This window comes from Oncorhynchus mykiss, chromosome 1 (assembly GCF_057628025.1).
Source record: "Oncorhynchus mykiss isolate SJ-2025 chromosome 1, ASM5762802v1, whole genome shotgun sequence".
Taxonomy (NCBI): domain Eukaryota; kingdom Metazoa; phylum Chordata; class Actinopteri; order Salmoniformes; family Salmonidae; genus Oncorhynchus; species Oncorhynchus mykiss.
Window position 1 is genome coordinate 1619990 of NC_143022.1, and position 12653 is coordinate 1632642.

General features: G+C 42.1%; 1 protein-coding gene across 1 annotated transcript in view; it reads left to right on the top strand.

Moving 5' to 3' along the window:
* The first annotated feature begins 215 nt into the window (after nucleotides 1-215).
* Nucleotides 216-12653, top strand: part of gabrb3 (gamma-aminobutyric acid type A receptor subunit beta3) — a 51744-nt gene continuing 39306 nt past the window's right edge. Inside the window, exons 1-3 of the mRNA XM_021608164.3 lie at nucleotides 216-838; nucleotides 931-1022; nucleotides 1153-1220. Of these exons, the coding sequence (XP_021463839.3) occupies nucleotides 738-838; nucleotides 931-1022; nucleotides 1153-1220 (261 nt within the window). The 5' untranslated portion in view covers nucleotides 216-737. The remainder of the gene's footprint in view (nucleotides 839-930; nucleotides 1023-1152; nucleotides 1221-12653) is intronic.

Consider the following 12653-nt stretch of genomic DNA (forward strand, 5'->3'; position numbering starts at 1 on the left):
GGAATATTAAACTAATGATGTCAGGGCATATACATTTAACAGTTTTACCCATGTAGATAATAGATATATATTTCCGTTTAGTGAATTGTTGCTAGCTTGCCCCCGAGTCAATATGAATTCTGCTGTTCTACCAATCAGCAAAACGCTCCAACGAGCTCGCAAACTGAAGTATCACGTAACCAGGTCCATTTAGCTGCTCTGTCATACAGAGAGCCAGTTTCTTCAGACTCCGGACAACCTGGTATGAACCAGTGGTGGTGGTGAGTCTCGTCTAAGGGAGAGGAAAACCTGGTAACAACATGGATAATGTAGGCTAGATGAGTTTTGCGCACTCGGAAACGAATTGGTCTTTAATTCAACCCTCCCCCCCAAAAACCACAGAAGTGACATTTGGACTTCTACATTGCCGTGGGTGTGATAGTCTAATAACCAATGAATGCCACGGCTTGGATAATGGAGGTTTGGATGAGTTCAAACCACGACGGGTCTCGCCGCCGCTACTGGTAACGGTTTAGGCAAAATGTTTGGTGTTCACCTAATGCGCGGTGCTATAACATCTTCCGAAAGATTTCCGACTGATGTGAAACATTTCAACTGATCTAAGATCTCGGGAGCTGTTAGGTTAATATCAGAGAGCTGCTGATCAAATATAGCCATAGATACGTGGTTTTATAACGGGTTTTTTTAACGCTGGAAAACCCGTTAAACACCTGTTTAGAGTCGAGACGCGTGATCCTATGTTGGAGAGATCACAAGAAATGTTTGGGTTGCAGAGAAGAGGGGAATTTGACATTCTCTCTGTGTCACTCATAGTGGCGTTGGTGTGCTGTGCGCAGAGGTGAGTGTTGGGGAAGAGACCCGTCGTAAAGAAGGGATGGTCCCGTCCTATTGGAAAAAAGTTAGTTTAATGGTCTCTTTCTTGTATTTCAGCGCCAACGAACCGGGGAATATGTCTTTCGTAAAGGAGACGGTGGACAAACTGTTAAAAGGGTATGATATCCGCCTTCGACCAGACTTCGGAGGTACATCTACACTTTTTTTGCGCGTTGATGATGGTGCAAATTATTGCCCAATAATATTACTATAATGAATATAATAATATACGTCATTTGTCATGTTAATGGTAATTTGATTATTGTTCCTATTTCTCAGGCAAACCGGTTTCTGTTGGCATGAGTTTAGATGTGGCAAACATCGACATGGTGTCAGAGGTCAACATGGTAAGTAGTATAAATCCATATACTTACATTTGACCACTGATTGACTGGATGTTGCATCATTTTTATTATTCTATATTTTTTATTTCACCTTTATTTAACCAGGTAGGCTAGTTGAGAACACCTTTATTTAACCAGGTAGGCTAGTTGAGAACACCTTTATTTAACCAGGTAGGCTAGTTGAGAACACCTTTATTTAACCAGGTAGGCCAGTTGAGAACACCTTTATTTAACCAGGTAGGCCAGTTGAGAACACCTTTATTTAACCAGGTAGGCCAGTTGAGAACACCTTTATTTAACCAGGTAGGCCAGTTGAGAACACCTTTATTTAACCAGGTAGGCTAGTTGAGAACACCTTTATTTAACCAGGTAGGCCAGTTGAGAACACCTTTATTTAACCAGGTAGGCTAGTTGAGAACACCTTTATTTAACCAGGTAGGCTAACTGTGACCTGGCCAAGATAAAGCAAAGCAGTGCGACACAGAAGACAACACAGAGTTGGAGTATGGAGTAAACAATAAACAAGCCAATAACACAAACAAGTCAATGGCACAGTAGAAAAAATAAAGTCTATATACAGTGTGTGCAAAAGGCATGAGGAGGAAGGTAATAAATAGGCCATAGGAGCGAATAATTACAATTTAGCAGATTAACACTGGAGTGATAAATGAGCAGATGATGATGTGCATGTAGAGATACTGGTGTGCAAAAGAGCAGAAAAGTACATCAAATTAAAACAGTATGGGGATGAGGTAGGTAGATTGAATGGGCTATTTACAGATAATGTTGATATATTTCAGACATTCCTATGGTTTACCTTTTCCTTATTGACAATGTTGTCTTCATGTTGTTTGAAAGGTTGAGCGATCGCTTTATGTTGACCGACAGTATTTCAGACATCAGTATTACCTTTCCACTGTCTTTACTCGTCAGAAGTGAAAACCTTTTGGTTGAGAAGTTAGTGGCAGATTGTTGTATTTTGTGTCTTGCTGAGCAGGATAAGGAAGATACTTAATCAGCGTTTCTATATAGAAATATATGTTTCACATTGCAATGCATGGTCATATAAAGTCATTGCTTTTCACAGTGCAACGCTCACATTACTTTTGATATGATTCTCTTCTCATTTGTTAAAATACATTTTACCGTTACTTAATCCCAAGGCTCATCATTGATAATCATTAAACCATTTGGTAAACATATATATTTTTCTACTGGCTACTACAGATTTACATAATGAAAATGTAAGTTTGTAAAGTATAAACATTTAAAGTATGATACAGTGTATATATATATATATACTGTAATGTATTATTATGGAGTATTAAAACAATCTGATATTGACAAGATCAGAGATGTTAGTTTATTGGTCACATACACAGATTAGCAGATGTTACAACCGGTGTGACGGAATGCTTGTGTTTCTAGCTCCTACAGTGGAATAGTTGTTTCTAGCTCCTACAGTGGAATAGTTGTTTCTAGCTCCTACAGTGGAATAGTTGTTTCTAGCTCCTACAGTGGAATAGTTGTGTTTCTAGCTCCTACAGTGGAATAGTTGTGTTTCTAGCTCCTACAGTGGAATAGTTGTGTTTCTAGCTCCTACAGTGGAATAGTTGTGTTTCTAGCTCCTACAGTGGAATAGTTGTTTCTAGCTCCTACAGTGGAATAGTTGTGTTTCTAGCTCCTACAGTGGAATAGTTGTGTTTCTAGCTCCTACAGTGGAATAGTTGTGTTTCTAGCTCCTACAGTACAGTGGAATAGTTGTGTTTCTAGCTTCTACAGTACAGTGGAATAGTTGTGTTTCTAGCTCCTACAGTGGAATAGTTGTGTTTCTAGCTCCTACAGTGGAATAGTTGTGTTTCTAGCTCCTACAGTGGAATAGTTGTGTTTCTAGCTCCTACAGTGGAATAGTTGTGTTTCTAGCTCCTACAGTGGAATAGTTGTGTTTCTAGCTCCTACAGTACAGTGGAATAGTTGTGTTTCTAGCTCCTACAGTGGAATAGTTGTGTTTCTAGCTCCTACAGTACAGTGGAATAGTTGTGTTTCTAGCTCCTACAGTGGGATGCTTGTGTTTCTAGCTCCTACAGTACAGTGGAATGCTTGTGTTTCCAGCTCCTACAGTGGGATGCTTGTGTTTCTAGCTCCTACAGTACAGTGGAATGCTTGTGTTTCTAGCTCCTACAGTGGAATAGTTGTGTTTCTAGCTCCTACAGTACAGTGGAATAGTTGTGTTTCTAGCTCCTACAGTACAGTGGAATAGTTTTGTTTCTAGCTCCTACAGTGCAGTGGAATAGTTGTGTTTCTAGCTCCTACAGTACAGTGGAATAGTTGTGTTTCTAGCTCCTACAGTGGAATAGTTGTGTTTCTAGCTCCTACAGTACAGTGGAATAGTTGTGTTTCTAGCTCCTACAGTGGAATAGTTGTGTTTCTAGCTCCTACAGTACAGTGGAATAGTTGTGTTTCTAGCTCCTACAGTGGAATAGTTGTGTTTCTAGCTCCTACAGTACAGTGGAATAGTTGTGTTTCTAGCTCCTACAGTACAGTGGAATAGTTGTGTTTCTAATCAAATCAATTCAAATCAAATTTTATTTGTCACATACACATGGTTAGCAGATGTTAATGCGAGTGTAGCGAAATGCTTGTGCTTCTAGTTCCGACAATGCAGTAATAACAAGTAATCTAACTAACAATTCCAAAACTACTGTCTTGTACACAGTGTAAGGGGATAAAGAATATGTACATAAGGATATATGAATGAGTGATGGTACAGAGCAGCATAGGCAAGATACAGTAGATGGTATCGAGTACAGTATGTACAAATGAGATGAGTATGTAAACAAAGTGGCATAGTTTAAAGTGGCTAGTGATACATGTATTACATAAGGATACAGTCGATGATATAGAGTACAGTATATACGTATGCATATGAGATGAATAATGTAGGGTAAGTAACATTATATAAGGTAGCATTGTTTAAAGTGGCTAGTGATATATTTACATCATTTCCCATCAATTCCCATTATTAAAGTGGCTGGAGTTGAGTCAGTGTCAGTGTGTTGGCAGCAGCCACTCAGTGTTAGTGGTGGCTGGTTAACAGTCTGATGGCCTTGAGATAGAAGCTGTTTTTCAGTCTCTCGGTCCCAGCTTTGATGCACCTGTACTGACCTCGCCTTCTGGATGATAGCGGGGTGAACAGGCAGTGGCTCGGGTGGTTGATGTCCTTGATGATCTTTATGGCCTTCCTGTGACATCGGGTGGTGTAGGTGTCCTGGAGGGCAGGTAGTTTGCCCCCGGTGATGCGTTGTGCAGACCTCACTACCCTCTGGAGAGCCTTACGGTTGAGGGCGGTGCAGTTGCCATACCAGGCGGTGATACAGCCCGCCAGGATGCTCTCGATTGTGCATCTGTAGAAGTTTGTGAGTGCTTTTGGTGACAAGCCGAATTTCTTCAGCCTCCTGAGGTTGAAGAGGCGCTGCTGCGCCTTCTTCACGATGCTGTCTGTGTGAGTGGACCAATTCAGTTTGTCTGTGATGTGTATGCCGAGGAACTTAAAACTTGCTACCCTCTCCACTACTATTGATGTGGATAGGGGGGTGTTCCCTCTGCTGTTTCCTGAAGTCCACAATCATCTCCTTAGTTTTGTTGACGTTGAGTGTGAGGTTATTTTCCTGACACCACACTCCGAGGGCCCTCACCTCCTCCCTGTAGGCCGTCTCGTCGTTGTTGGTAATCAAGCCTACCACTGTTGTGTCGTCCGCAAACTTGATGATTGAGTTGGAGGCGTGCGTGGCCACGCAGTCGTGGGTGAACAGGGAGTACAGGAGAGGGCTCAGAACGCACCCTTGTGGGGCCCCAGTGTTGAGGATCAGCGGGGAGGAGATGTTGTTGCCTACCCTCACCACCTGGGGGCGGCCCGTCAGGAAGTCCAGTACCCAGTTGCACAGGGCGGGGTCGAGACCCAGTGCACTGGAATAGTTGTTTCTAGCTCCTACAGTGCACTGGAATAGTTGTGTTTCTAGCTCCTACAGTGGAATAGTTGTGTTTCTAGCTCCTACAGTGCAGTGAAATAGTTGTGTTTCTAGCTCCTACAGTACAGTGGAATAGTTGTGTTTCTAGCTCCTACAGTGGAATAGTTGTGTTTCTAGCTCCTACAGTGGAATAGTTGTGTTTCTAGCTCCTACAGTACAGTGGAATAGTTGTGTTTCTAGCTCCTACAGTGGAATAGTTGTGTTTCTAGCTCCTACAGTGCAGTGGAATAGTTGTGTTTCTAGCTCCTACAGTACAGTGGAATAGTTGTGTTTCTAGCTCCTACAGTTCAGTGGAATAGTTGTGTTTCTAGCTCCTACAGTACAGTGGAATAGTTGTGTTTCTAGCTCCTACAGTACAGTGGAATAGTTGTGTTTCTAGCTCCTACAGTACAGTGGAATAGTTGTGTTTCTAGGTCCTACAGTGGAATAGTTGTGTTTCTAGCTCCTACAGTACAGTGGAATAGTTGTGTTTCTAGCTCCTACAGTGGAATAGTTGTGTTTCTAGCTCCTACAGTACAGTGGAATAGTTGTGTTTCTAGCTCCTACAGTACAGTGGAATAGTTGTGTTTCTAGCTCCTACAGTACGGTGGAATAGTTGTTTCTAGCTCCTACAGTACGGTGGAATAGTTGTGTTTCTAGCTCCTACAGTGGAATAGTTGTGTTTCTAGCTCCTACAGTGGAATAGTTGTGTTTCTAGCTCCTACAGTGGAATAGTTGTGTTTCTAGCTTCTACAGTGGAATAGTTGTGTTTCTAGCTCCTACAGTGGAATGCTTGTGTTTCTAGCTCCTACAGTACAGTGGAATGCTTGTGTTTCTAGCTCCTACAGTGGAGTGGAAGGCTTGTGTTTCTAGCTCCTACAGTGGAATAGTTGTGTTTCTAGCTCCTACAGTACAGTGGAATGCTTGTGTTTCTAGCTCCTACAGTGGAATGCTTGTGTTTCTAGCTCCTACAGTGGAATGCTTGTGTTTCTAGCTCCTACAGTACAGTGGAAGGCTTGTGTTTCTAGCTCCTACAGTGGAATAGTTGTGTTTCTAGCTCCTACAGTACAGTGGAATGCTTGTGTTTCTAGCTCCTACAGTACAGTGGAATGCTTGTGTTTCTAGCTCCTACAGTGGAATGCTTGTGTTTCTAGCTCCTACAGTACAGTGGAATGCTTGTGTTTCTAGCTCCTACAGTACAGTGGAATGCTTGTGTTTCTAGCTCCTACAGTGGAATAGTTGTGTTTCTAGCTCCTACAGTGGAATGCTTGTGTTTCTAGCTCCTACAGTACAGTGGAATGTTTGTGTTTCTAGCTCCTGCAGTACAGTGGAATGCTTGTGTTTCTAGCTCCTACAGTACAGTGGAATGCTTGTGTTTCTAGCTCCTACAGTACAGTGGAGTGCTTGTGTTTCTAGGTCCTACAGTGGAATGCTTGTGTTTCTAGCTCCTACAGTACAGTGGAATACTTGTGTTTCTAGCTCCTACAGTGGAGTGCTTGTGTTTCTAGCTCCTACAGTACAGTGGAATGCTTGTGTTTCTAGCTCCTACAGTACAGTGGAATGCTTGTGTTTCTAGCTCCTACAGTGGAGTGCTTGTGTTTCTAGCTCCTACAGTGGAATGCTTGTGTTTCTAGCTCCTACAGTACAGTGGAATGCTTGTGTTTCTAGCTCCTACAGTGGAATAGTTGTGTTTCTAGGTCTTACAGTGGAATAGTTGTGTTTCTAGCTCCTACAGTGGAACGCTTGTGTTTCTAGCTCCTACAGTGGAACGCTTGTGTTTCTAGCTCCTACAGTACAGTGGAATAGTTGTGTTTCTAGGTCCTACAGTGCAGTGGAATAGTTGTGTTTCTAGCTCCTACAGTACAGTGGAATAGTTGTGTTTCTAGCTCCTACAGTGGAATAGTTGTGTTTCTAGCTCCTACAGTACAGTGGAATAGTTGTGTTTCTAGCTCCTACAGTGCACTGGAATAGTTGTGTTTCTAGCTCCTACAGTGGAATAGTTGTGTTTCTAGCTCCTACAGTACAGTGGACTGCTTGTGTTTCTAGGTCCTACAGTACAGTGGAATAGTTGTGTTTCTAGCTCCTACAGTGGAATAGTTGTGTTTCTAGCTCCTACAGTACAGTGGAATAGTTGTGTTTCTAGGTCCTACAGTGGAATAGTTGTGTTTCTAGCTCCTACAGTGCAATGGAATAGTTGTGTTTCTAGCTCCTACCGTGGAATAGTTGTGTTTCTAGCTCCTACAGTACAGTGGAATAGTTGTGTTTCTAGCTCCTACAGTACAGTGGAATAGTTGTGTTTCTAGCTCCTACAGTACAGTGGAAGGCTTGTGTTTCTAGCTCCTACAGTACAGTGAAATAGTTGTGTTTCTTGCTCCTACAGTGGAATAGTTGTGTTTCTAGCTCCTACAGTGGAATAGTTGTGTTTCTAGCTCCTACAGTACAGTGGAATAGTTGTGTTTCTAGCTCCTACAGTACAGTGGAATAGTTGTGTTTCTAGCTCCTACTGTACAGTGGAATAGTTGTGTTTCTAGCTCCTACAGTGGAATAGTTGTGTTTCTAGCTCCTACAGTGGAATGCTTGTGTTTCTAGCTCCTACAGTGGAATAGTTGTGTTTCTAGGTCCTACAGTACAGTGGAATAGTTGTGTTTCTAGCTCCTACAGTGGAATAGCTGTGTTTCTAGCTCCTACAGTGGAATAGTTGTGTTTCTAGCTCCTACAGTGGAATAGTTGTGTTTCTAGGTCCTACAGTGGAATAGTTGTGTTTCTAGCTCCTACAGTGGAATGCTTGTGTTTCTAGCTCCTACAGTACAGTGGAATAGTTGTGTTTCTAGCTCCTACAGTGGAATAGTTGTGTTTCTAGCTCCTACAGTACAGTGGAATAGTTGTGTTTCTAGCTCCTACAGTGGAATAGTTGTGTTTCTAGCTCCTACAGTGGAATAGTTGTGTTTCTAGGTCCTACAGTGGAATGCTTGTGTTTCTAGCTCCTACAGTGGAATAGTTGTGTTTCTAGCTACTACAGTACAGTGGAATAGTTGTGTTTCTAGCTCCTACAGTGGAATAGTTGTGTTTCTAGGTCTTACAGTGGAATAGTTGTGTTTCTAGCTCCTACAGTGGAATAGTTGTGTTTCTAGCTCCTACAGTACAGTGGAATAGTTGTGTTTCTAGCTCCTACAGTGGAATAGTTGTGTTTCTAGCTCCTACAGTACAGTGGAATAGTTGTGTTTCTAGCTCCTACAGTGGAATAGTTGTGTTTCTAGCTCCTACAGTACAGTGGAATAGTTGTGTTTCTAGCTCCTACAGTGGAATAGTTGTGTTTCTAGCTCCTACAGTGGAATAGTTGTGTTTCTAGCTCCTACAGTACAGTGGAATAGTTGTGTTTCTAGCTCCTACAGTGGAATAGTTGTGTTTCTAGGTCCTACAGTACAGTAATACAATATCAATACAATACAATAAGCAACTAATCCAGAAAGTCCAACACTAGAAAGATATGCATTCCCTATACAATAAACATGTGTCCAAAAGTGTATTTTTAATGGATGGGAGGGGGGGGGGGGGGGGGGGGGCAGCAATAGAGTAATGTAATATAGGCCAATACAGTACTCTAATACTGTAATATAGGCCAATACAGTACTCTAATACTGTAATATAGGCCAATACAGTACTCTAATACTGTAATATAGGCCAATACAGTACTCTAATACTGTAATATAGGCCAATACAGTACTCTAATACTGTAATATAGGCCAATACAGTACTCTGATACTGTAATATAGGCCAATACAGTACTCTAATACTGTAATATAGGCCAATACAGTACTCTAATACTGTAATATAGGCTTATACAGCACTCTAATACTGTAATATAGGCCAATACAGCACTCTAATACTGTAATATAGGCCAATACAGTACTCTAATACTGTAATATAGGCCAATACAGCACTCTAATACTGTAATATAGGCCAATACAGTACTCTAATACTGTAATATAGGCCAATACAGCACTCTAATACTGTAATATAGGCCAATACAGCACTCTAATACTGTAATATAGGCCAATACAGCACTCTAATACAGTACTCTGATACTGTAATATAGGCCAATACAGTACTCTAATACAGTACTCTAATACTGTAATATAGGCCAATACAGTACTCTAATACTGTAATATAGGCCAATACAGTACTCTAATACTGTAATATAGGCCAATACAGTACTCTAATACTGTAATATAGGCCAATACAGTACTCTAATACAGTACTCTGATACTGTAATATAGGCCAATACAGTACTCTAATACAGTACTCTAATACTGTAATATAGGCCAATACAGTACTCTAATACTGTAATATAGGCCAATACAGTACTCTAATACAGTACTCTGATACTGTAATATAGGCCAATACAGTACTGTAATACTGTAATATAGGCCAATACAGTACTCTGCTACTGTAATATAGGCCAATACAGTACTCTGCTACTGTAATATAGGCCAATACAGTACTCTAATACTGTAATATAGGCCAATACAGTACTCTGATACTGTAATATAGGCCAATACAGTACTGTAATACTGTAATATAGGCCAATACAGTACTCTGATACTGTAATATAGGCCAATACAGTACTCTGATACTGTAATATAGGCCAATACAGTACTCTAATACTGTAATATAGGCTTATACAGCACTCTAATACTGTAATATAGGCCAATACAGTACTGTAATACTGTAATATAGGCCAATACAGTACTCTGATACTGTAATATAGGCCAATACAGTACTGTAATACTGTAATATAGGCCAATACAGTACTCTGATACTGTAATATAGGCCAATACAGTACTGTAATACTGTAATATAGGCCAATACAGTACTCTGATACTGTAATATAGGCCAATACAGTACTGTAATACTGTAATATAGGCCAATACAGTACTGTAATATAGGCCAATTCAGTAATATATTCCATTTACACAGCAGAAAATGTTTTCCAAAGTGACAGCAGTCCATACATTTAGCTATGTAACCCCAGTGGGAATTCAACCCACAACTGTGGTGTTGCCAGGGCCATGCTCTATTGAACCGAGCTACGGACAGGACCACTACAATACATTCCTACAATACCAAAGTGCTTGGTTATGTTGCTGACTTCTTAACTTTGTAACCACTATTTTAGGAGTTTCATAATGAGTCAGCAGAGCACAGCTAAGTGGTCGAGCCCACAGAGGGCCATTTTAAAAGCATTACCCTCAACAGTAGAACCGGTCTTAGAGGCTGTGTCCCAAATGACACCCCGTTTCCTATACAGTTGCACTACTTTTGACCACGGCCCATGGGGCTCTGGTGAAGAGTATCAAATCAAATCAAATCAAATCAAATTTATTTTATATAGCCCTTCGTACATCAGCTGATATCTCAAAGTGCTGTACAGAAACCCAGCCTAAAACCCCAAACAGCAAGCAATGCAGGTGAAGAAGCACGGTGGCTAGGAAAAACTCCCTAGAAAGGCCAAAACCTAGGAAGAAACCTAGAGAGGAACCAGGCTATGTGGGGTGGCCAGTCCTCTTCTGGCTGTGCCGGGTGGAGATTATAACAAAACATGGTCAAGATGTTCAAATGTTCATAAATGACCAGCATGGTCGAATAATAATAAGGCAGAATAGTTGAAACTGGAGCAGCAGCACAGTCAGGTGGACTGGGGACAGCAAGGAGTCATCATGTCAGGTAGTCCTGGGGCATGGTCCTAGGGCTCAGGTCCTCCGAGAGAGAGAAAGAAAGAGAGAATTAGAGAGAGCATATGTGGGATGGCCAGTCCTCTTCTGGCTGTGCCGGGTGGAGATTATAACAGAACATGGCCAAGATGTTCAAATGTTCATAAATGATCAGCATGGTCGAATAATAATAAGGCAGAACAGTTGAAACTGGAGCAGCAGCACAGCCAGGTGGACTGGGGACAGCAAGGAGTCATCATGTCAGGTAGTCCTGGGGCATGGTCCTAGGGCTCAGGTCCTCCGAGAGAGAGAAAGAGAGAAGGAGAGAATTAGAGAACGCACACTTAGATTCACACAGGACACCGAATAGGACAGGAGAAGTACTCCAGATATAACAAACTGACCCTAGCCCCCCGACACATAAACTACTGCAGCATAAATACTGGAGGCTGAGACAGGAGGGGTCAGGAGACACTGTGGCCCACTCCGAGGACACCCCCGGACAGGGCCAAACAGGAAGGATATAACCCCACCCACTTTGCCAAAGCACAGCCCCCACACCACTAGAGGGATATCTTCAACCACCAACTTACCATCCTGAGACAAGGCTGAGTATAGCCCACAAAGACCTCCGCCACGGCACAACTTAAGGGGGGGGGGGGAGCGCCAACCCAGACAGGATGACCACATCAGTGACTCAACCCACTCAGGTGACGCACCTCCTCCAGGGACGGCATGAGAGAGCCCCAGTAAAGCCAGTGACTCAGCCCCTGTAATAGGGTTAGAGGCAGAGAATCCCAGTGGAAAGAGGGGAACCGGCCAGGCAGAGACAGCAAGGGTGGTTCGTTGCTCCAGAGCCTTTCCGTTCAACCTCCCACTCCTGGGCCAGACTACACTCAATCATATGACCCACTGAAGAGATGAGTCTTCAGTAGAGACTTAAAGGTTGAGACCGAGTTTGCGTCTCTGACATGGGTAGGCAGACCGTTCCATAAAAATGGAGCTCTATAGGAGAAAGCCCTGCCTCCAGCTGTTTGCTTAAAAATTCTAGGGACAATTAGGAGGCCTGCGTCTTGTGACCGTAGCGTACGTGTAGGTATGTACGGCAGGACCAAATCAGAGAGATAGATAGGAGCAAGCCCATGTAATGCTTTGTAGGTTAGCAGTAAAACCTTGAAATCAGCCCTTGCTTTGACAGGAAGCCAGTGTAGAGAGGCTAGCACTGGAGTAATATGATCAAATTTTTTGGTTCTAGTCAGGATTCTAGCAGCCGTATTTAGCACTAACTGAAGTTTATTTAGTGCTTTATCCGGGTAGCCGGAAAGTAGAGCATTGCAGTAGTCTAACCTGGAAGTGACAAAAGCATGGATTAATTTTTCTGCATCATTTTTGGACAGAAAGTTCCTGATTTTTGCAATGTTTCGTAGATGGAAAAAAGCTGTCCTTGAAATGGTCTTGATATGTTCTTCAAAAGAGAGATCAGGGTCCAGAGTAACGCCGAGGTCCTTCACAGTTTTATTTGAGACGACTGTACAACCATTAAGATTAATTGTCAGATTCAACAGAAGATCTCTTTGTTTCTTGGGACCTAGAACAAGCATCTCTGTTTTGTCCGAGTTTAAAAGTAGAAAGTTTGCAGCCATCCACTTCCTTATGTCTGAAACACATTCTTCTAGCAAGGGCAATTTTGGGGCTTCACCATGTTTAATTGAAATGTA